General features: G+C 42.3%; 1 protein-coding gene across 1 annotated transcript in view; it reads left to right on the top strand.

Annotated features, from left to right (window-relative positions):
* The window catches only part of LOC121278847 (collagen alpha-1(XXII) chain-like), a 182381-nt gene that overhangs the window by 68251 nt on the left and 91717 nt on the right, over positions 1-22413 (top strand). The window contains exon 3 of the mRNA XM_041189305.1: positions 7741-8307. Coding sequence (XP_041045239.1) covers positions 7741-8307 — 567 coding nt within the window. The remainder of the gene's footprint in view (positions 1-7740; positions 8308-22413) is intronic.

The following is a 22413-nucleotide window of genomic DNA, read 5'->3' as shown; positions in this document are numbered from 1 at the left end:
TCATATTATGGTCGCTCATCCCCAAGGGGCCTTGCACAACTAGATTACCAATTATCCCTTTCTCATTACACAATACACAGTCTAGGATGGCCTGTTCTCTAGTTGGTTCCTCGATGTATTGGTCCAGAAAACCATCCCGTATACACTCCAGGAATTCCTCCTCTACAGTATTGTTAAGAATTTGATTTGCCCAATCTATATGCAGTTTAAAGTCACCCATAATTACAGATGTTCCATTATTGCATCCGTCTCTAATTTTCTGTTTAATGCCATTCCCAACATCACCATTACAATTTGGGGGTCTATATACAACCCCCGCTAATGTTTTTTCCCGCTTAGTATTTCTTAGCTGTACCCATACAGATTCCACATCATCGGAGCTAATATCTTTCCTCACCAGTGCATTAATTTCCTCCTTAACCAGCAATGCAACTCCACCGCCTTTTCCTTTTTGTCTGTCCTTCCTAAATACTGAATACCCCTGGATGTTCAGTTTCCCTCCCTGGTCACCCTGCAGCCATGACTCCGTAATCACAACTATATCATACCTGTTTACATCTATTTGCGTGGTTAATTCATCCACTTTATTGTGAATGCTCCTTGCATTAAGGCAGAAAACCTGAAGGCTTGTCTTTTTCACATTACTTGTCCCATTCCCGCTATTTTTCACTGAGGCCCTGTTTTATTCTTGCCCTTGATTTCTCTGCCTATCTTTTCTTATTCCCCTTTCTGTCTTTTGTTCTTGTCCTTGATTCCCCCTCTTCTGACTCCTTGCATTGGTTCACATCCCCCTGCCACTCGAGCAAATATTCCCCCTAGGACATCAGTCCTGGTCCTGCCCAGGTGTAATCCATCCAGTTTGTACTGGTCCCACATACCCCAGAACCGGTTCCAATGTCCCAGGAACCTGAAACACTCCCCCTCACACCATCTCTTCAGACACGTATTCATCTGATATATCCTGGTATTTCTACTCTGACTAGCACGTGGCACTGTTAGTAATCCTGAGATCACTACCTTTGAGGTCCTACTTTTCAACTTACTTCCTAATTCCCTATATTCTGCTCTTAGGACCTCATCCCTTTTTTTAACCTATGTCGGTTGTACCAATGTATACCACAACCATGGGTTTTTCACCCTCCCCCTTCAGAATGTTCTGTTGCCGCTCTGAGACATCCTTGACCCTAGCACCAGGGAGGCAACATACCATCCTGGAGTCTCATCTGCGGCCACAGAAATGCCTAGCTATTCCACTTATAATTGAATCCCCTGTACCTATTTCATTCCCACACTTTTTACTCCTCCCCTGTGCAGCAGGTCCAACCATGGTGCAACAAATTTGGCTGTTGCTACTTTCCTGTGAGAGGCCATTCTCCTCAATTGTATCCAAAGTGGTATATCTGTTTTGCAGGGGTATAGCCACAAAAGATTCCTGCACTGCCTGCCTAGTCCTCTTGCTCTGCTTGGTGGTCACCCATTCCCTTCCTGTCTGTGGACTCTTAGCCTGCGGTGTAACCACCTCTCTATACTTGCTATCCACGATACTCTCTGCCTCACGGATGCTCCACAGTGTCCCCAGCCACCACTCCAACTCCGAAATCTGGGCTTCCAGCAGCTGCAGCTGGAGACACTACCTGCACATATGCTGGCCCCGGACACTGGAAATGTTCCCAGCTTCCCAAATAGGGAAGGGGGAGCACATCACGGCTTTGAGCTCTCCTGCCAAGACTTACCCCTTTAAATTAAATTAAATCTTTTGTAAGATACTTAATATCAAATAATATCAATTACTCTAGGGGCCTTCTTCCCTGCTCCTCGTTGTTACAGAATATAGCCCTTACATATGATGAACCACAAAATAAGACCTTAAAAACTATAAGCAATAAAAGTAGTAATTACTTACCCAACTGTGCTCACGGTACTCAAAGGATCACCTCGTTCCCTTCTCTCTGAACTCCTAAAGCAGCACTCCAGTGCAGAGTGTGATACTGACTGTAGGACACTCTCCCCAAACTGCTTCACAGCGATGCTGACTGCAGGACACTCTTCTGTGCTACCAGTCACAGAAAACAATATCTATTCCCCTGGCTATACTGTCCAATGTCGCTGACAAATGCCTTTGCACTCCTCGCACGTGAATGGTTTCCTGCACCATGGTGCCAAGGTCAGTTTGCCCATCCACTCGGCAGAACATGTTCTCAACCATGAAGTTGGCAAGCTCCTTGTGCCCCTTTGTTGAAGTCAAAGGCTGAGGTTCCTCCATCACTGAAAGAAATTATCTGGTAATGATCATATTGCTGTTTGTGAGAGCTTGCTGTGCACTAACTGGCTACTGTGGTTTCTACAGTACAACAGTGGCTACACTTCAAACATACTTCAGTGGTTGTAAAGCACTTTGTGATGGCCTGAAGATGTCAAAACAAATATTAATTCTCTTTCTTTCTTTCTGCCATTCCTATGCTGAAACTGAGGATGTATAAAACAAGGTCTTTGATGATGTGTGGATAGCTTGTTTAAATCTCACAGCTGTGGGCCATTGCCATACACACCTTAACCCTGGGCTCAGTCCATGTTTGTTCATTTAATACATTTTCTCAAAAGACGAAAGCTGTAGCAGGTTTTACTTTGTCACGGAAGCAGCTCTTTACCCAGAGGTGTGCCTAATAACAGGGTGCAGTATAGGCAGGACAGTTGATAGACTGAACTCAGCTGTGTTCATTCAATAAACTGCAATGGTGTTATTTATTGTGAATGACATGCCAGCTGGAACATAAATTTAGCCTTCTTCAGAATGATGGGTAGCCTGTGGCTTTTAGCCATAGTTTCATCATAGTTGGTAATGGTTTTCCAATGTGTGGTGCCACAGAATGCAATCACCAGCAAACACCATTCAATGAATGATGGGTTGTTTAGTTGTGATATTTGTTTGTAGTCTGCAAAAGTTGATTAGCCCTCTCCCTGGAAACTATCTCTGAGGCTGAACTATTTGCTACCTTGGTGTCATATCTGACCCTGAAATAAGCTTCTGACTACATCGCCATGCCATCGCTGAGACTACCTATTTCAACCTCTGTAAAATTGTCTTACTCTGCCACTGCTGAAACCCTCACCCAAGTCTTTGTTACCTCCAGGCTTGACTATTCCAATGTACTCCTGGCAGGCCTCCCACATTTTACACTATAGGCTGAATATGACGAAGTGTGTTGTGGGGGGGGCGGGGGGGGGCTGGCTCCCACCAGAAGCAAAGTCAGCGTGGAGCTGACCCGCTCCATGGCAGCCGGCTGGCAGCCATAGTATGTTGTGGGCGGGCTAAACAAGGGTTATGCGAGACATGCACCCCTCACTGGGGAGGAAGTTCCACCCTTAGCCAGCTCCATCAGTCCCGATAGCTCCAAGACGATGTTAATGGCCACTGCCAGAACTGCTTTGAGAAACAAGAAGGCCCAGGGATCCTAGAACCAGGTAAGTCCAGGGTCTTGGGATGGAAGGTCTGGGCAGTTTAGGAAGCGGGTGCAGAGGTGTGGTAGTCATGGGTTTCAGGCTGCGGGTGTTCTATCTTAGGGGGCCGTCCTTCTTCCCCCAATCTACAAATGGCAGCCCCCAAAGATAGAACCCTCCTCTTCCTTCCCACCCTTTGAAGAATTTATTTTAAAAATCGTGCTGTCTATTCCCGCCCAACTGCCCCCACCAAATGTTTATGGCATGGGCAGCGTATTATCAGGGTCAATTGGCTTGGTAACAAGGCTAATTGACCCTTGATTACCGACTTAAATAGGTCATCCATCGTGTGGGAGTGAGCTCGGGGTTGGGTGGGAAGGTGATGGGGTTGGGACCCACGCTATTTTACATGCCCCCCCCCCACTGCCGAAAATACACCTAGCAGGGAAGGTCATGCAAAACTCCGCTGCTTGTGTCCTTATTCACACCAAGTTCTATTCACTTATCATGCCTGTATTGGCTGACCTACATTGACTCCTGGTTAAGCATCTCAATTTTATAATTCTCATCCTTGTTTTCAAATTCCTCCATGACCTCACCCCTCTCTACCTCTGCTATCTCCTCCAGCCCCAGAGTCTATGTGGTAGGCGATGGGAGGAGATGGGAGGTGATGGCATAGTGATATTGTCACTGGACTAGTAATCCAGAGACCCAGGAATCTTGCCACGGGAGATAGTGGAATTTGAATTCATTAAAAAGCTGGAATTAAAAGTTTAATGAAGACCATGAAACCATTGTTTATTATTGTAAAAACCCATCTGGTTCACTAATGTCCTTTAGGAAATGAAATCTGCCATCCTTACCTAATCTGGCCTATATGTGACTCCAGACCCACAGCAATGTGGTTGACTCTTAAACGCCCTCTGTTCAGGGGCAATTAAGGATGGGCAATAAATGCTGGCCTAGCCAGTATGGTCTCATCCCATGAATGAATGAAGAAAAAAAAATCTACATTCCTCTAATTCTGGCCTCTCGAACACCCCAACTTTAGTTGCTCCACTATTGGTGGTCCTGTCTTCAGCTGCCAACTTTGGAATTCCCTTTCTAACTTTCTCTGCCTCTGTACCTCTTTTTTCCTCTTTTAAAACACTCCCTCTTTGACCAAGCTTTTGGTCGTCTGCCTAATATCTCTTTATGAGGCTTGGTGTCAAATTATGCTAATAATGCTTCTGTGAATTATCTTGGGATATTTTACTACACTAAAGGCACTACATAACTAAAGTTGTTGTTGTCTTCCTTCAGCATGGCCAGAGAATAGGCCAAGTAAGTTATATTTGACTGCGTTGGTGGTAGAGAACTCATCAGATATTGCCAAATTTAAAACTCCTCTCTCATAAATCCCATCATGCATTTTTGAATAAAATTAATCAATTTGCCAGCACAGCCATGATGCCTTTCTTGGTTTTGGCTGAGTACCATTTACAATGATACAGCTAAGTACTTGCTCAATTCCTTTAGTCTTCTTAGCATGAAGCTTTGTATGCAGCTTCTTTCAACTTTTCTACCAGCTTCTAGTCTACTATTACTGAGATGTTACTGTGACAGCCTCCATGAATATCCAGACACAAAGTTAACTCATTTCCAGTTTTGTCATGGTCATGACAGCATTTTGATAAAGATGAGAGGTGATGCCAAGAAACACCTTAAACCAGATTTGGGATTGGCCTATTCAACAGCCGGCTTCATACATTGCAAAAGTACCACTTACAACGTGCTTGCTCAATTCCCTTAGTCTTCTTAGCAGTGGGAGGTTATTTTATCCATCCTCTATGGACAAATGGAGTTCTGCTCCGGATCCCATATTTTAAGTTTGTAGGCCACCACTCGCTCAACCATTGACACTGTTTCCCCCTCCCAAGTCGCCACCATTCCCCTTGATCCAACTTCCAATCTGTCTTCCCCCACTGCCTCCAATTCCCTTTTGACCTCAGTTTCTCCCTCCCCAACCCTCACTTAACTGAGGACCTGTGCAATCCTTGCAACAGCCAAATCTTCATTGGCTCTTTTCCAGCTGGCTCATCATGCCATGATAGCTTGATATTAATAAGGCCTGAGGTCCAATATCAGGGATACCTTGGGTTTCAGCTTCAGAAGCAGGGATCATGTCCTGTGCACCCCCATCTTTACCCGACTCTAACCTTGTGAGTGCTTTAAAACAGGCAGCTCAAATATTCTGAACACCGTCCAGCATGCCTATCATTTATTTTCAAGCCCTTTGCAATCCCAATTTTCCGAAATCTAACTATTACTTCCTCATTTGCATTGGAAGGAAAAATGAAAATGGAATCTTAGATTTATGAATACATTTATTACACCTTCACCAATTGCTGGTAATGCTAACGCTGATGGAAGGCAAAAAAATAAAACCAGGAGATTTGTCTAATCTACTTTTCTATTCTTTTCACCTTTGGTGTCAGTCCTTCATTGTGGTTACTGAGAAAAAAAAATCTCACCTGCATATCTGTTAAAGCACTGGGGAGAAAAAGAAACTCCAAGAGAAGGTCTGTCATGGGCCAGTTCTTTTAATATTCAACAGCAAATTGGCAAGTTTCCCAGGCCAAGATTCTGATTAGCTTTTTAAAAATCAGTACCAGGTGGGGCTAGATTCTGTTAGGAAAGGAATTAATGTTTAAAAATGTCGTGCGAGTTGAACGTTATCCTTTAGAAACGATTTGTGGCTGCATTTGAGTTCATGTCAACAGTCTTCAGTATTTTAACATTCTGCAAAACGTGGTATAGTTCTGCACCAATATACGCAATTATTGCACCCAAAAGGTCACAGAGCAAGCGTAGATAGGCTGAAAGATTACCCTAATCAATCACCTATCCTCCTATTTACTGCCCAACTGCAGACAAGTTGAAAATAAAGCTCTGCTAATGATTTTCTTGATAGAAACATTGCCTGGTGTGTTACTGAGCTGTACAAATCAGAAGAGATCTTGGATTCAGTCACAGTCCATGTTAACCTCAGCTAAGATAAATATACAAATGTGTAATCAAAGTTCGCTTGAGCTAGAGAAAAAAAAAATCAGCCAAGGTTACAATGAATGATCATTGCCCAGTGCCCTCTGCTGCAAGATGTGCTTGTCTACCACACTGATGATCCAGGCTCAAATATGAGGAATCGGCATCTTTGGGAGAGGAGGAAAGAAAATTTGGAAAAAAAATAGGGACTGAGCACTTAACATAGGCTAACACTTTAATGCTGTAGTGAGGGATGAAACGTTAAACTCAAACCTGCCTGCCCTCTCAGGTGAATGTAAAACATTTCCATGACAGTAATTGAACAAGAGCTGATGAGCACAGCAATATTTTTCCATCAATTGACTAATCCACTAATCAGTTTATTCACTGATTCATTGTATTACCATTTGTGGGAGCTTCCTCAGCACAGATTAGTTACTGTGGTTCCCTACGTTACAACAGTGTGCTTCAAAAACACTCCATTGACTTTGGGACATCCTGAAGCCATGAAAGGTGCTATATAAAGGCAAGTTTTGTGCTTTTCTTGGAACAAAGGTACAAAATATTGCAATGTGTAAACTGCATTGTTTGGCAAAGTGTCCCAAACATTTCTGCTGAAATTTAGTCAAAGGTAGAAGTTCATCAATGGCTCAGGAGGGATAAGGGAATGCTATGCTGCATTCCCCATGAACAGGTTAGTGCCACTGGCTGGGAGTCTCATGATACCAGACAGCAACAAAAAAATTCTACACTAAAACAAACCATTAGGAGCAAATTAACTATAATACATCCACAGACATTACAAAAATATCTACTTAGAGCTTAAAATAAAAACATAGAGCAGAACCCAGCAGAGCACATGTCTTCGTTTTGAATTGAACTCCTTACTTATATAAATTTACTAATTTAAATTTTACGATGGAATACACTTTGAAAACCACTTGTGGAAGTCCTTTTTCATTCAGGAATCAACTTCCTGAATGAACATGAAAACAACTTCCTTTAATACTTCAGTCTGATGAGGGCAGGCTTTAACACACTGTAGAGCGAGGCTGGAACTGTGTATAATAACAGCCTTCAATTGTGTCGTACATCACTTCAAGTGGATCTCCTTGCAAAACGAGCTCAAAGGAGCTAAGTGAAAGAACTAGGCTTTCCTTTATCTTTCTGGCATCCACTGTTTCGAGGCAGCATGTTGCAGTGAAATGCTTTGGGGAACAGTGCTGATGTGTTTCAATGTGTACCATGTATTACCTGCTGACTCTGCTTCCTTTACAGGCTGCAAGAATGTCCACTATGACCTGGTCTTTCTGCTGGATACGTCCTACAGTGTGGGCAAGGAGAACTTTGAAAAGGTCAGGCAGTGGGTGGCCAATTTGGTGGGGACGTTTGATATTGGTCCAGATAAGACGAGAGTAGGGGTCGTAAGCTACAGTGACAAGCCTCACACCGAGTTCAACTTAGGCGCTTATGAGAACATAGAAGATATCAAGCAAGCTGCAGCAAGCATCAGGTACCGCCGAGGGAATACTGTAACTGGGGAGGCCATTGGCTATGTCACCTTAAATAGCTTCTCACAACAAGCAGGTGGAAGACCCAATGATCCGAACATTCAGAAAGTGGCAATTCTCTTGACAGATGGCAGAAGTCAGGATGAGGTGTTGCCGAATGCCACTTTGGCTCACTCCGCTGGCATCAGGCTCTTTGCTGTGGGGGTTGGTGATGCCCTTAAGGAGGAACTGGAGGAGATTGCCTCAGAACCCAAATCAGCTCACATGTTCCACGTTACTGATTTTAATGCCATAGACAAGATCCGAGGAATACTGCGACAAAGACTGTGTCAAAGTAAGTACTTACTGTTTGTTATGTGGCAAAGTACATCGGGGAAGTAGATGTTGCCTGAAGGTTTTGGAAAAGCATTTAAATTCTTTTACATGATGGGCTTCATGTGTCTGTGAACGTTTTTTCATTCATTTTTAAATGTATGTAACTGCAATCATCCATGATATGAAAGAACTATGTCAATTTGCCTGAGGCAGAGAAACATATACGATTGGGTAAACAAATGCTATCATTGGTTACCAAGTTGAGTCCATATTATGTGAGATATTGTCGACCCTTTATCTAGTTTGTGCCTGAATTAAACCTTAGCAGTAAGATGCAGGTGCTAAATAAGTGCTCTGCTGCCGTCTGCCCCTGTTTGTTGTGGCAAAAAGTCACTCAGCTTTTCCACACAAGCAACTAATGGTTTAGGCTTGTTTGGAGATGGGACTGGGGCTTGTGCGGGCAGGGTGGGTGGTGGAGGTTGTGAATTTGGGTGGGGTGGGGGGCAGCAGTGGCTTGGAAAAATGCTCCTCCTTTGTTCCACAAAAAAGCTTAATAAAAACTTTTCTGAGTGACCCCCAGTGGTGCCTTTATTTGGGCTACTCGGCATCTGGAAGAACTGTCCCACCCCTTTCTCCATGAAGATTTGCATAATTAAGCAGGGTTCCACATGGTTTGAGCAGATGTGCTCAACTTCCATTGAAAAGCCTGCCTGAAATTTAAATCAGTCCATAAATTGGGTGTCTAAGGTCTCCACTGGATTTTCTTCTGCTAACCATCTATTTATCAGGTGAGATATACTGGGCTACCAATTGAAAATCCATTCATGTGTTCCTTTAGATAGAAAGTTTGTCACTTCATTCATAGCTGTAAAATATTAATTAGCAAAACTACCAAGTAAGCAACAAAGATTATTTAATTCGTCAAATTGACTTGTCTGAACTCCTGTGGATTTCTATATGTATGAGGGAAAGCTAGATAAGCACACGAAGGATAAAGGAATAGAAGGATATGATGATAGGGTGAGTTGAATTAAGGTGGGAGGAGGCTCTTATGAATCATAAACACTGGTCTAGACCTGTTGGGCCAAGTAATTTGCCTCTATGCTATAAACTCAATGTAATGTGTGTTTCTGTTTGTGTCAGCACTTGCTGTCAAGCTAATGTACGGCCCCATTATAGCCATTCTCCCTCCCAAAAAATGTTGCAATTCTCAGATCAGGGCATTTTTTTTTAACACTATTATTCAATGGTGATGGAACATTTGTGGAGAAAATAGTTGGTTTGTTTGACTGTTGTTCTGCAATTTTTGCCAGCAACAGTTCAAAATATATGATGGTATAAAACTAAAATGTGGATTCTTTTCACACTGGAATGGCGTTTGCGCTCATGACTTGAACAGAAATGTGGTAAATGAAAGTTTGCGCTGTGAACCAGCAAGGTGCAAACTCATTTCTCTTGGACCCTGAAGGCTGGCAGCAATTTGCACTGGGAATATCTTTGGGGCTTCTCCCACTCCGGCACTGTCAATTTGCTGAAAGATTAGGGGTAGGGAGGAAACTCAATCCTTACAGAAGCAGGATTCATGTACCGAACTTTGAGCAAACAGCAGCAGAGCAGCAGAAGCCCCAAAGTAATTAACCCCTGTGAATTTAATGCCATCGGATTGGGTTGGGTCTCAGATTCAGGCTCCAGTGGTGAACATATTAGTGTCCTTAAGCCACTGAATGTAGCCAGTTGCCAAAAAAAGAAGTCTCGTTCTGTCTGGCCCAGGATAAGTGAGGTGACCCAAAATATTTCTACCCATGATTTATTTTAAGAGCTGCACAGTCAAAGGAAAACTAATGACAGTTCTTTCCATTTTCACTGGAGGAAACCATTTAATTATTCATGAAACTAGCAAATGACTTGAAAGAAGTAATTAAAGGGCACCATCTTCATCTCCAAGGCGATAGCAGAGGCAGGCCAGCCATGAATCATTTTTGACTCAATGATATCAGGCACATGGAGTGTGACATTCTCACAATCCACTGTTTTCATGTGGATTACTCCACATATCAGGTATTTGGCAAAGAAAGAACACAGGTTTTCCAAATATATTTTGATCAAGGCTGTGCCCCCTTAATTATTTTTGAACTCCGGCAAGCCACTTGGGCCATGTGTATGCTGAGTGCTCATTGCTGAATGAAAGAGGTGTAGTAAAAAGGCTATGATGTGAATCTTTGGTGTGAATCTAAAATTAGCCACTGAATGCACAAGTTCTGCACTGTGTTACTGTCTTAGTGTTTTACAAATTTAGACAATCCCTGAACTCCAAAATGTTTGAAGGACATGACACTAATCAGCTCTTATGAAGCATTAATACTGCCTTGGGCCCGTTGGATCAAGTAGTTTGCCTCTATGCTATAAATTCAATGTAATGTGGGTTTCTGTTTGTGTCAGCACTTGCTGTCAATCTAATTTAGGGCTATCCCTTCTCCCTCCCAAAAAAATGTTGCAATTCTCAGATCAGGGAATTTTTTTTTAACACCATTATTCGATGGTGATCTATCAAGCAGCTTATTTCTTTGTTTTATGCTTCAGGATTGCTGGTCTGGAACAGCCCAGGAACTGTACATATGAACATACAAATTAAGAGCAGGAGTAGGCCATTCAGCCCCTTGAGCCTGCTCCACCATTCAATAAGATCATGGCTGATCTGAATGTAACCTCAACCCCACATTCCTGCCTTTCCCTGATAACCTTTCGCCCCCTTGCAAATCAAGAATCTACCTAGCTCTGCGTTAAAAATATTCAAAGACTCTCCTTCTAATGAAGAGAGTTTCAAAGACTCTTGATCCTCTGAGAGAAAAAAAAAACTGTCCTCATCTCTCTCTTAGATGAGTGACCCTTTATTTTTAAGGAGAGATCTCTAGTTCTAGGTACAAGAGGAAACATCTTCTCCACATCCAACTTGTCCAGACCCCGCAGGATCTTAAAGGTTTCAATTAAGTTGCCTCTTACTTCTTTAAATTCTAGTGGATTCCTTTAGAACCTCTATGACATCATAAACCCAGACAATTGCAGTATGAATGGGAAATAGAACCAATAATGTTTACAGCTCAGAAGCCTATTTGATCCATTGGTCCTCACCGGCTCTATGCTCGAGCAATCCAAAACCAATCCTACTACTCATGCTCTGCCAATGGCCCAGTATTATTCTCTGCTTCAAATATGTATCTCTTTTTCCCTTAAAAGATTAAAATAGCAATCACCTCTACCTGAATCACTCTCTGTCACAAGCATTCCATGTTCCAATAACACACTGTAGAAAGAAGTTTCTCTTAAACTAGGAGCATTTGGCCCTTCGAGCTTGCTCCGTCATTCAGTATGATCATGGCTGATCCTCTATCTCAATGCCATATTCCTGCTTTCTCTCCATACCCCTTGCTGCCCCTAATGTCCAAAAAAATTATCAATTTCTTTCTTGAATATACTTAGCGACCCGGCCTCCACAGCCTTCTGTGGTAGAGAATTCCACAGGTTGACCAACCTCTGAGTGAAGACATTTTTCCTCATCTCAGCCCTAAATGGTCTGTCCCATATCCTGAGACTGTGGCCCCTGGTTCGAGTCTCCCCAAAGGGCGTAATCATCCTCCCTGCATCTAATCTGTCTAGCCCTGTTAGAATTATATACATTTCAATCAGATTCCCTCTCATTCTTCTAAACTATAGTGAATACAGGCCCAGTCAAACCAGTCCCTCCTCATACAACAGTCCTGCCATCCCTGGTATCAGCCAAGTGAACTCTTGCTACACTCCCTCTATGCTCTCTAATTGGTTCCTCAACATATTAGTCTCAAAAACCATCAAGTTCACACTCCAGGAAATCTCCCTCCACAGTATTATTGCTAGTTTGGTTTGTCCAATCTATATGTAGATTAAAGTCACCCATGATTACAGTTGTACCCTTATTGCATGTGTCTCGAATTTCCAGTTTAATGCCTTTCCTTACATCTCCCTTACTGTTTGGGGGCCTATAGACAACTCCCACTAACATTTTCTGCCCCTTGGTGTTTCTTATCTCCACCCAAACAGATTCCACATCATGATTTTCTGAGCCAGTATCCTTCCTCACTATTGCATTGATTTCTTCCTTTATTAACACTGTCACCCCTTCTCCTTTCCCTATTTGTCTGTCATTCCTAAATATTGAATACCTCTGGATGTTCAATTCCCATCCTTGGTCACTCTGCTGCCACGTCTCCATGATTGCAATGATATCATAACCGTTTATATGTACTTGTGCTATTAATCCATCTATCTTATTGCGAATGCTCCATGCATTAAGCTACAATGCCTTTAGACTTGTCTCTTTAACCTTTTTAATCAGCGTAGCTTTATTTTGCACTATGAACCCCATTTGTTTTCGCCCTTGTTTTTTCTGCCTTCCACTTTTGCTTCTTAGTTTTCTGTCTTTCATTTCTATCCTTGTTTCCCCCTCTTCTGTCTCCCTGCTCAAGTTCCCACCCCCCTGCAATTCTAGTTTAAACCCTCCCCGACAGCTCTAGCAAACACCACTGCCCCCTGCCCCCGGGGACATTGGTCCCAGTCTTGTCCAGATGCAAGCCGTCCTGTTTGTACTGGACCCATCTCCCCCAGAACCGGTCCTTACGTCCCAGGATTCTGAATACCTCCATTCAACATCATTTCTTCAACCACATATTCATCTGGTATATCCTGTTACTTCTACTCTCGCTAGCACGTGGCACTGGCAGTAATCCTGAGATTACGCCTTTTGAGGTTCTTTTCTTTAATTTACGTCCTAACTCCCTATATTCAGCTTTTAGGACCAAATCCTTCTTTTAACCTATGTCGTTGGTACCAATATGTACCATGACCACTGGCTGTCCACCCTCCCCCTTCAGAATGCCCTGCAGCCTCTCCAAGACATCCTTGACCCTGGCACCAGGGAGGCAACATACCATTTTGGAGTCTCTTTTGTAGCTGCAGAAACACCTGTCTGTTTCCCCTTACTATTGAATCCCCTATCACTATAGCCCTGCCACTCTTCTTCCCCCCATCATGTGCAGCAGAGCCACCCGTGCTGCCATGGACTTGGCGTCTGCTGCTTTCCCCTAGAAGTTGTCTCCCCCAACAGTATCCAAAATGGTATATCTATTAGAGAGGGGCCAGCCACAGGGGTCTCCTGCACTATCTGGCTGCCTTCTACTTTGACTGGTGGTCACGCATTCCCTTTCTGCCTGTTCAGTCTTTAGCTGCGGTGTGACCACCTCACTGAACATGCTGTCCACTACAATCTCAGCATCGCAGATGATCCACAGTGAATCCACCTGCAGCTCCAGCTCCAGCCCTGAAATGGGGTTAGCCTTAAAGTCTCTCCTCACTCTTTCAGTGATCATTTTAAATTGATGGGCCTTCATTACTGACTCCTCAATCAGAGGAAATGTCTTTCCTTATTCACTTTATCAAAATCTTCATAATTAAAAAAACACACTTCCATTGAATCTTTTCCTAATTTGCTGCTCTAATGGAGCTAATTCCCATTTCATAAATCTCATAAATCTTGTGATATGGGGGCCATGGGAAAAGCCACAATTATTGCCCACTTCCGTTGCCCTGACATGGTGCTGGTGGTGGGCATTAAGCATTAACTGATGCAGTCCTTTTGATGATGGTCTCCAGCAGAGAGTTCCAGCATTCTGACTGCTAATAAAGATACAGCAAAATACATCCAAATCGGGATAATGGCATTCCTACAAAATTACTCCTCTTGTTCTTCTGAATGGTAGAAGTCCCAGGTGAGGGAGGTGCCATTGAAGTAAACTAGGTAGGTTGCATTAGTGTGTCTTGCAGATGGTGCGTACACCATCTTCATAAATGCCAGGGTGTATTGGTATTGAGTCCTAGTAGTGGTGCCACTCAAGTGAACTGTTGTGCCCTGAATGCAAAGTGTTGTTGAGCTGCCCCCATCCAGGTGAGTGGGGAATATTCTAGAACAGCCTTGAATTAGGTTAGTAGTTGACTTGAGGTTTCTCAGCTTGATGACACCCTGGTGAATCTACACCGCTTGTCCTCCATGGCTTTAATATCCTCCCTAATAGTTACCAAAATTGCATGCTGTACTCCAATTTTAACCTACCTTTTTAACATTTATCATTTTCTATTTCAATCTAAAGCCCAATTTATAAAAGCCAAAATGCTATTAAGCTATCTTGTGACTTCATGTGCCTTCATTCAGATTTCTATATTTGAATCTTCAGTCTCTTTGTCCATCCGCACCATTTAACATCTTTCTTTTATTTATATAACTTTCATGATTATATTTTCCTTCCAAATTACTCCATTTTAATTTATTAACTTCATTGTCTATGTAGCTGCCTGGTCTGCTAACCTGCCTATATTTCCCTGAAGTCTTTATACAGTCTAAACCACTCTTTAGTGCATCAGTAAAATTCAGGATTGAACTCCTCATGCTCAATTCCAAATCATCCATTTACAGGTAGGAATGCAGGTAAAAAGAATCCCTATGGGTAATCCATTACCCATTTCCCATCAACATAAGAAGGTCGTGGAGATTCAGGATTTTCACTCGATGAAGAAAGGATGAGTTTTTATTTTACACAGAGGAATTTTAGAACATGCAATACCTTACTACTAGTGGATATTGTGGCAAAGATTATGACATCATTTAAAATTGAAAAGAATACTTGAAAAAGCACAAGTTAAAGGGATATGAATAAAAATTGTGATTCATTTGCTCTAGTTGAAGAACTTGAGTCAGCATAATCACAATGTCCTTCTGGGCTGAAATTTCTATTATCCTAATGAATACTAATAGAAATAGCATGGGACTGACATCTGGAAGCAGGTTCTACCTAAGTTGCTTAGATAATAAATCTGTATCCAATTAACTCCATCCCCTGCTCTTTTCCCATGGCCCTGTATTGTCCTTCCTTCAAATATATTTGTGTAAGATAATGGACAGTTTTGCTTTAACAGAAGCGAAATGAACATTTGACATTTTCAGGTGTTTGAACAGGAAACTTTACCTGGTTTTGAAAAAGCTTCAGTCATCTGATAGAATTCAGTTGTTAAACATTATAACTGATCTTACCTAAAAACCCAGATATTGGCCCAACATAAGTTGAAATGTAGCTTTGTCATTTGTGGTTATTGTTCACCTCAGTGACCACCACCTATCTCACACATATGCCAACATACCTTGAGATCGTTCATGAAGCATTGTCTTTTTTAATCATTGCAACTCAAGTAACATCTGTGCCTTTGACTGCTGACAGCCGCCAGGCTGTTGACACTCAGCACTTGACTTGTGAGCAAAGCTTGCCTGAGTTTGGTGTAGACAGTTATTCACAACATAAAGATTGCCAGGGCCAAAGTTAGAGATTTGCCTTAATGTATCTTGGCACAAGAATTTTTCTTTTAAAAGCATGAATAATTTGAAGTAGTAGCAGAATTGATATTTAAATTTCATGGTTGATTATTTTTTGTTCCCCAACATACAGATTTAACAACAATGGACAACTCATATAACTGGTTTGCTCTCTCCCACCTCCAGCCCCCCACCCCTGCTCCGTGCCCCGACCCCCACCCGTCACCATTCCATTTCCTCCCAGCCCCCCACCCAACTACTAGGCTAAAAGGAATTAAATTTACAAATGACCTCAGCCTTTGGCAGCTATCTTTGCTGGCTGTGAGGGAGGGAACATCATTATTTCTGACAGCCCATGTTTAGTGAAACATGCCTCTTTCTGTATACCACCATTTAACTTAAAGGGACAAATATGGGTAACAAAGACAGTGTGTTGGGCCAAATTCAGATTTTTAAAAGTTAACTGAGGAAGTTTCAATAGGAATCAATTTGGATATGCATTTTCTCATTCTTAATTTGAAGGATGCATCTGTTACAATTTTGAGACTTTATTCCAGCTTTTTCCCTCAATCAGTGATAAACACTGTTATTCAAGGCTTGGTTGAACATGAACCCTTGTTAATGAATTGGCATAAGCCTCCTCACATTCTTCTGACGGTGGAAAATTGAATCCACTATGAGGCTGTATAAGTCAGATTATAAACTGCAACCAGTTGTATTAAGAGTAAAAGTTAAATGATAACATGAAGCCAATACAACAGATTGTCCTTGGTTACAGAATGTCTAATTTACAGCATTTTAAGGAGGTTTAAGTGAGAGATTCTGTAACCATTTAAGGAAGAGTTGCCGTGATGTGAGGACTTTAAGATCTTTCTCAATTGATGAATCTAAATAGAGAAACACTGTAATCTTCTGGTATCAGACATAACTATTAAAGCTGTAATACTTAGGTGCAGTGACACTTTTCTAATTGTTTTATTCAGTCTTGGGATGTGGGGGACATGACTGAATTAGTTGTTCTTCAGGAGACAGTAGTCCTGGGAAATACCTGTCTACAGCAGCGTGGCCCTGATGACCAAAGTCAGCAAAAAGGGTTTGAACAGATGGGTTGAAGAAATAAGGAGGCAGGAGCAACCCCACTCAGGACTTCTCCCTAAGCTGCTTGTCCTCAGTTCTGCGAGAAAATGTTTTTATTACATACAAAGGGTTGGTTTGTCATGTGCCCTTTCTTCTCCAACTGCCAGGGGATCTAAAAATAAGATATTATCCATGTGTTCCAAAGTTGACTTGATTAACTCATGTCTGGAAGCGAAGTTAGCCAGGCTCCCATTGTCTAAACGATTAGACTTAATGGCCTGTCTCCAACAGTTGAATACCTCAGGTGATTGCTATAGATGCCTTGCTAATGAGACAAGAGATGTGAGTCGTTCACATTCCCCTCAAGTCATTATCTTGATGGGTTTTGCATACAGACTGACCCCAATCCAATGAATTGGAATATGGAAAGTATGATAATGCAAAGTGGGGTTAGCCATCTTAGGCTGTGTGTTCAAATCACTTTGGTCTATCGGTTTTTAAAAGGTCTGTCTTTAACAGTTCAATTCAGGTTTCCAGCCAGATTAAAAACATTTTTTGGTATTAAGCACATCTGTATGGCACCCTGTAAAGGTGATAAGATTCCTTCTCTAAGGGATATTAATTGGGTTCTTACAACAATCTGACAGCTTCATGGTCACTTTTACTGACACCAGCTTTTTATTTCCAGATTTTTTCAAACTAAATTCAAAGTCTGAAATCGTCATGGTAGGAATTTAACTCATGTTCTGTGTATTTTTATACCTTGATTATACATTTCACATTTTCTTTACCTTTTATTTGAAATCAGTTTTCTACCCTGTAAAAAGTGAAAAATTACCCCTTTAACCTCAAAATTATTATTTTCTGCAAAATTAACTTGAGTCTTTTTATCTAGAGAGTAAATGAAAGAGAATGTGACTTTGCATTGTTACTTCCTGGTTGAAATTTGAAAATCTCAGCAACCACGAGGAAGTAGAGCATTAGGACACAATGCAGCAAACCAGTGAAATTTGGAAGAGGCAGAAGTGTTATAGCACTTTGGATAGGAAGGAAGAAAGGATTGAGGTTTGGCCAGAGACTGTTGGGAGAGCATCGATGTCAGCAGGGAGAGAAAGCTACAGACAAGACTATTTTTACCCTCAGGGTGTTGAGACTAATAATTGTTTGTCATGTTCAGAATAAGGCTGTAATACCAAGTGATGGAAGTTATGTTACAGCTGTACAGAGTCCTGATGAGACCCCATCTGGAGTACTGCATTCAGCTCTGTGCACGGCATCCCAGCAAGGATATATTAACCTTGGAGGGGTTGCAGCGCAGATTTACCAGAGTGATACTGGGCTAAAAGTGTTAAATTGTGAAAACAATTTGCATAGACCAGACTTATATTCCCTTGAATATAAAAGATTAAGGGGTGACATGACTGAGGTGTTTAACGTTGATTAAACAACTTGATAGAGTAGAGAGAAGGAAATTATTTTCTCTGGTGAGAGAGTCCAGAATAAAGGATAAATCCTTAAAATTAGAGCTAGGCATGGTGTCAGAAAGCACTTCCTCATACAATGGGGAATGGAAATCTGGAACTCTCACTGTCAAAATGCTGTTGAAGCTAGGTCAATTGAACATTTTGGAACTGAGAATGATTGATTTTATTAGACTAGGTTATTAAATATTTCAGAACAAAGGTGGGCAGTTGGATTTAAGATACACATCAACCATGATCTAATTAATGTCAGATTATGCTTGAGGGGCTGAATGGTCTATTCCAGTTCCTATGTTTGATTGTTCCTAAAAGTTAGGGTAGGAGGGTAGAGCTCTCACTAACTGAATGTCCTTTTTCATTCTGAGCCTGTTAAAAACTTTCCATTATGTCTATAAATTTATGATTGGAGAGGAACTGTATCACTGGCAGACGAAAGTAACTTTGTGTGGGTACAGACTTACTGCTGTCCAATAACATAATGTAGGAACTGTAATGACCCCATTGCAGAGCCCTGAGGGATAACCCAATCAATCATGTTAGTGTCAGATGGTAACCCTTCAACGGAAACCATTTGATGTCGCGTCTAAAAGATATGCTTGGAATACTTTCAGTAGTGAGTTTCTCTGTTTGGAGACGAAAGTAATTTGTATTGTACCAAAGGTCATGGCATATCAGAAGTGTTAGAGTACATTACAGAAGTTATAATAGGATACTTAATAGATCAAGCAGATGCCATTTGACGCTCAAAAAAGGGGGTTATAAGTTTAGGTCTCTGGGTTGCCTGTTACACAAAAAAAAGCCTTCTTCATCCTTTACAACAGCATGTAAGTACTGAACTTTGATCCCTACATGCCCTTGACGCTAACTCTATCAGTCTCTTAGGTTGTGCTCCCAGATTAGATCTTGTGCTGTATAATGACAGCACCCCCTTCAATTCTGAGCTAAGCATTTTAGATCAAATCCAGTTGTTGTCAAGATTGCTTTTTTCAACCTGCAGAACATTACCTGCTTATGCCTATATTGCTCACCCTCCATTTTAAAAATCCTAACCTATTCCTCCATTACTTCATTACTTTCTCAGTTGCTTTGCCACCATCTGCCTGGCCCATTCCCTCTCCTGATTTCTGTCTATCTCTAGCAAATTGACTTCAACATCCCTTTCTTAACTTTCTTATAGGGCAACAGTCTCACTGCACCTTAAATAAGCAAGTTTTCCCAGCCTTAAGTTTATACCTGAATTCTTCATTTCTTTGGCTTCAGAGAATTGTTTCTTTCCTGCTCCACTATATCACAGGATCACCGATCAGCCTGTAATTTTCAATTCTCTCCAAAATCTTTTTCCTTTGCTAATTCCCTTACTGCAAGACCACTTCCCCTTTCTCTGACCCTATCTTTAGGCTCCCTCATTTCCCCTCCCAAATTATTTTTCCTGCTTGGTATCCATTTTTCCACTTTGCAAGGTGCCTTGATATGTGCTTTAGTGCAAGACGTGCTAGGGAGAGAGGGAGGCATATGTGCTGGTTGTTATTAGGATCAGAGCTGAAGCAGTGGCAGGATTCCATAACTGGCCTACCCCTGGACTGAGGGATCCCTGCACCATGACCACTGCACGATGATCTCTGTTAGAAAATGCATGTATGTAGAAGTTAGGCAACAACAGGATTGGGCTCAGCTGTGAACCACTCTAAGATTTGTCAACATTCACTGTTTGCTACATGAACAATCCCTGTTTGTTTGAGGTTGATCCATGGATCATGATCCAGCATACGCTACTTCCGTTAGGAGAGGAGGAGAAACATTGAAAGGGAACAAAGGCTGGAAATAAAATGTAGTATATTTATTTATAATTTATTCATTCACAGGATGTGGGCACTGATGGCAAGGCCAGCATTTATTGCCCTTGAGACAACTGAGATGCTTTTTAGACTATTTCGGGGAACATGGATCTGGGACCAAATGTAGGCCAGACCATGTAAGGATGGCAAATTTTCTTTCCTAAATGGTGTGAGTAAACCTGATGGTTTTTACAAGAAAGTAGTTTTATGGTTTCCACCTTCGAAACAGCTTTTTATTCCTTTGTCAAATTAACTGAGTTTAAATTCCCCAGCTTCTACATTGGGATTTGAACTCATAACTTTAGATCATTTGTCCAGGCCTCTGGATTATTAGTCTAGCAACATAACCATTGTGCTACTGAGCTGTTATGTATGATCATATGAATGATACAGCAGATATTCCTAAATTATGAAGCCTGCCTCTACCTAGCACTAAACAACAACTTAAATATTTTTCCTGAATCCTTGTAACTGGCATTGACTATAATTACTTTTGCCAGCTTTGCTTGATTAATGACTAGGAAGTAAAGTTATACTTTGATATAAACCAACACCCACTTAAATAATGCAAACTATACCAATTTCATGTTAAAATAGCTGAACTGGTTAGCTTAAGAGTGGAAAGGACCACAAAAATGAAAAAAAAAAACTGGTGCCAGCTTCAGAATGTTTTACAGTAAGTTACATTGTGTTGTGAAGCAGGCTGATATGTATTAAGTGTTCAAGGCACAGAAATGAACTGGAATCATATTTGTTCTGATGCAGATTTTCCCAGCATTTCTCAGCAAAGTAAATCCATGACGCGCTTGTCCCCTTTGCCCGCACCCTCCCGTTAGTGGCAGCTATGTCTCTCACCATCCCACATCGGGAACTTAATTTTAATGCATTTGCATCTCATTATTGCGCCTGCACGCCGGAATCATATGCACCCATGTCAAGTTTACCTCCCACGTTGGCATGACTTCAGAACAGTGTGATTTACAACTACCTTCATAGGGCATGCACCTGGTGAGCTGAACTTTGAGGCAAGTCACTTTTTACTTGCTGGCTTTCAATGCAGAACCATGGAAAGAGCTCCAGTGTGGTTGGGGCCAGTGTGTTGGGGGGATGGGGGGCAGGGGGAAGGCAGCGTAGATTGATGGAAGTACAGAAGCACATGGGGGTCATGATTGCGGTGGTGGAAGGTGAGGGAAGCTGCCACACATTTTGAGAAACTTGCCAAATGTGAGTATTCTTCTGCAGCTGAGACCATTCATTAACATGCTTGGAGTTGGGTCTCTGAAGCATTTCTGCAAAATCATTAACATGCCACCAAATGCTCCAGAAATTTTCGCTCCTCAAGCACAGACTACAAACTATTGTGAGTTTTAGGGAGCTGCAGAACAACTGGATTGCTGGGCAAATTGTGGAATCCCCTTGCAAAAGGTGGGCATGCAACAGTCACTGATGGAGGCACACAGACCCTTTGCAATCTATTTATTCAGGTTTGGACCAGTAATCCTCATGGTTCAAGCTAACAGTGCAGCCTTACAGTGCAGGTCCGGATCATGTCTAGGGCTGAGCTGAGAGCACAGCATGCAGTCGAGTGGCCGAAGCTGCCACCAATCGGTCAAGTGGAGTGGGGCTGAAGTGGGTGCGGTTTTGGACAGCCACGAAGCACACTAAGCTCTGGCCATCCAAGTGATGGCCAGCACTCTCTGGCATGTGTGAAGGGGCCTTAAGATACAGCCAGAGCCAGAGATTTAACCCAGGGAGGTCCTTAGGAGGCGTATGTTAACCATTGCATCTTTCTCTTTGATACTACAAGAGGAGAACATCAAGATCATGGAGCCTGGTGATCAAACGGTATGCCTCATGGCTTAAAGGGAACAAAGAGGAAGAAGTTTGTGATGCCAGGAGGTGCCTGGATCGGCAAAGGGAGGCGCACCACCCTAAAGATGAAGGGGCAGCAGGGCTTCCACCAAACACAGCTGAAAGATCCACAGCAAGCTGTTACTCATAGGCCCCTCACTAGACCCAGGGTCTATAGAGGGCGCTTGTCATTTCTGTAAATGAGCGTGAACCAGTGTCGCCGAAGATTGCGCATGTCTAGGGAACAGGTCACTCACACATACCACCTTCTGCAGGATTTGGCACCACGGGGACTTGGAGGACATCCACAGCCAGTGGCCATGAAAGTGACCACGGCGCACAGTTTTTATGCCAGCTGCTCCTTCCAGGGCTCCACAGGTGACCTGAGTGGGATCTCACAAGTTTCTGTGCACAAGTGCATCCAGGACGTCACAGACACCATCTTCGCAAAGGCACAGAACTTTGTGCATTTCGACCGGGATCAGGAAAGC

This window comes from Carcharodon carcharias, chromosome 6 (assembly GCF_017639515.1).
Source record: "Carcharodon carcharias isolate sCarCar2 chromosome 6, sCarCar2.pri, whole genome shotgun sequence".
In the NCBI taxonomy this organism is placed as follows: domain Eukaryota; kingdom Metazoa; phylum Chordata; class Chondrichthyes; order Lamniformes; family Lamnidae; genus Carcharodon; species Carcharodon carcharias.
Note: the sequence above shows the minus strand (reverse complement) of the source record. Positions and strands in the feature narration are given on the sequence as shown.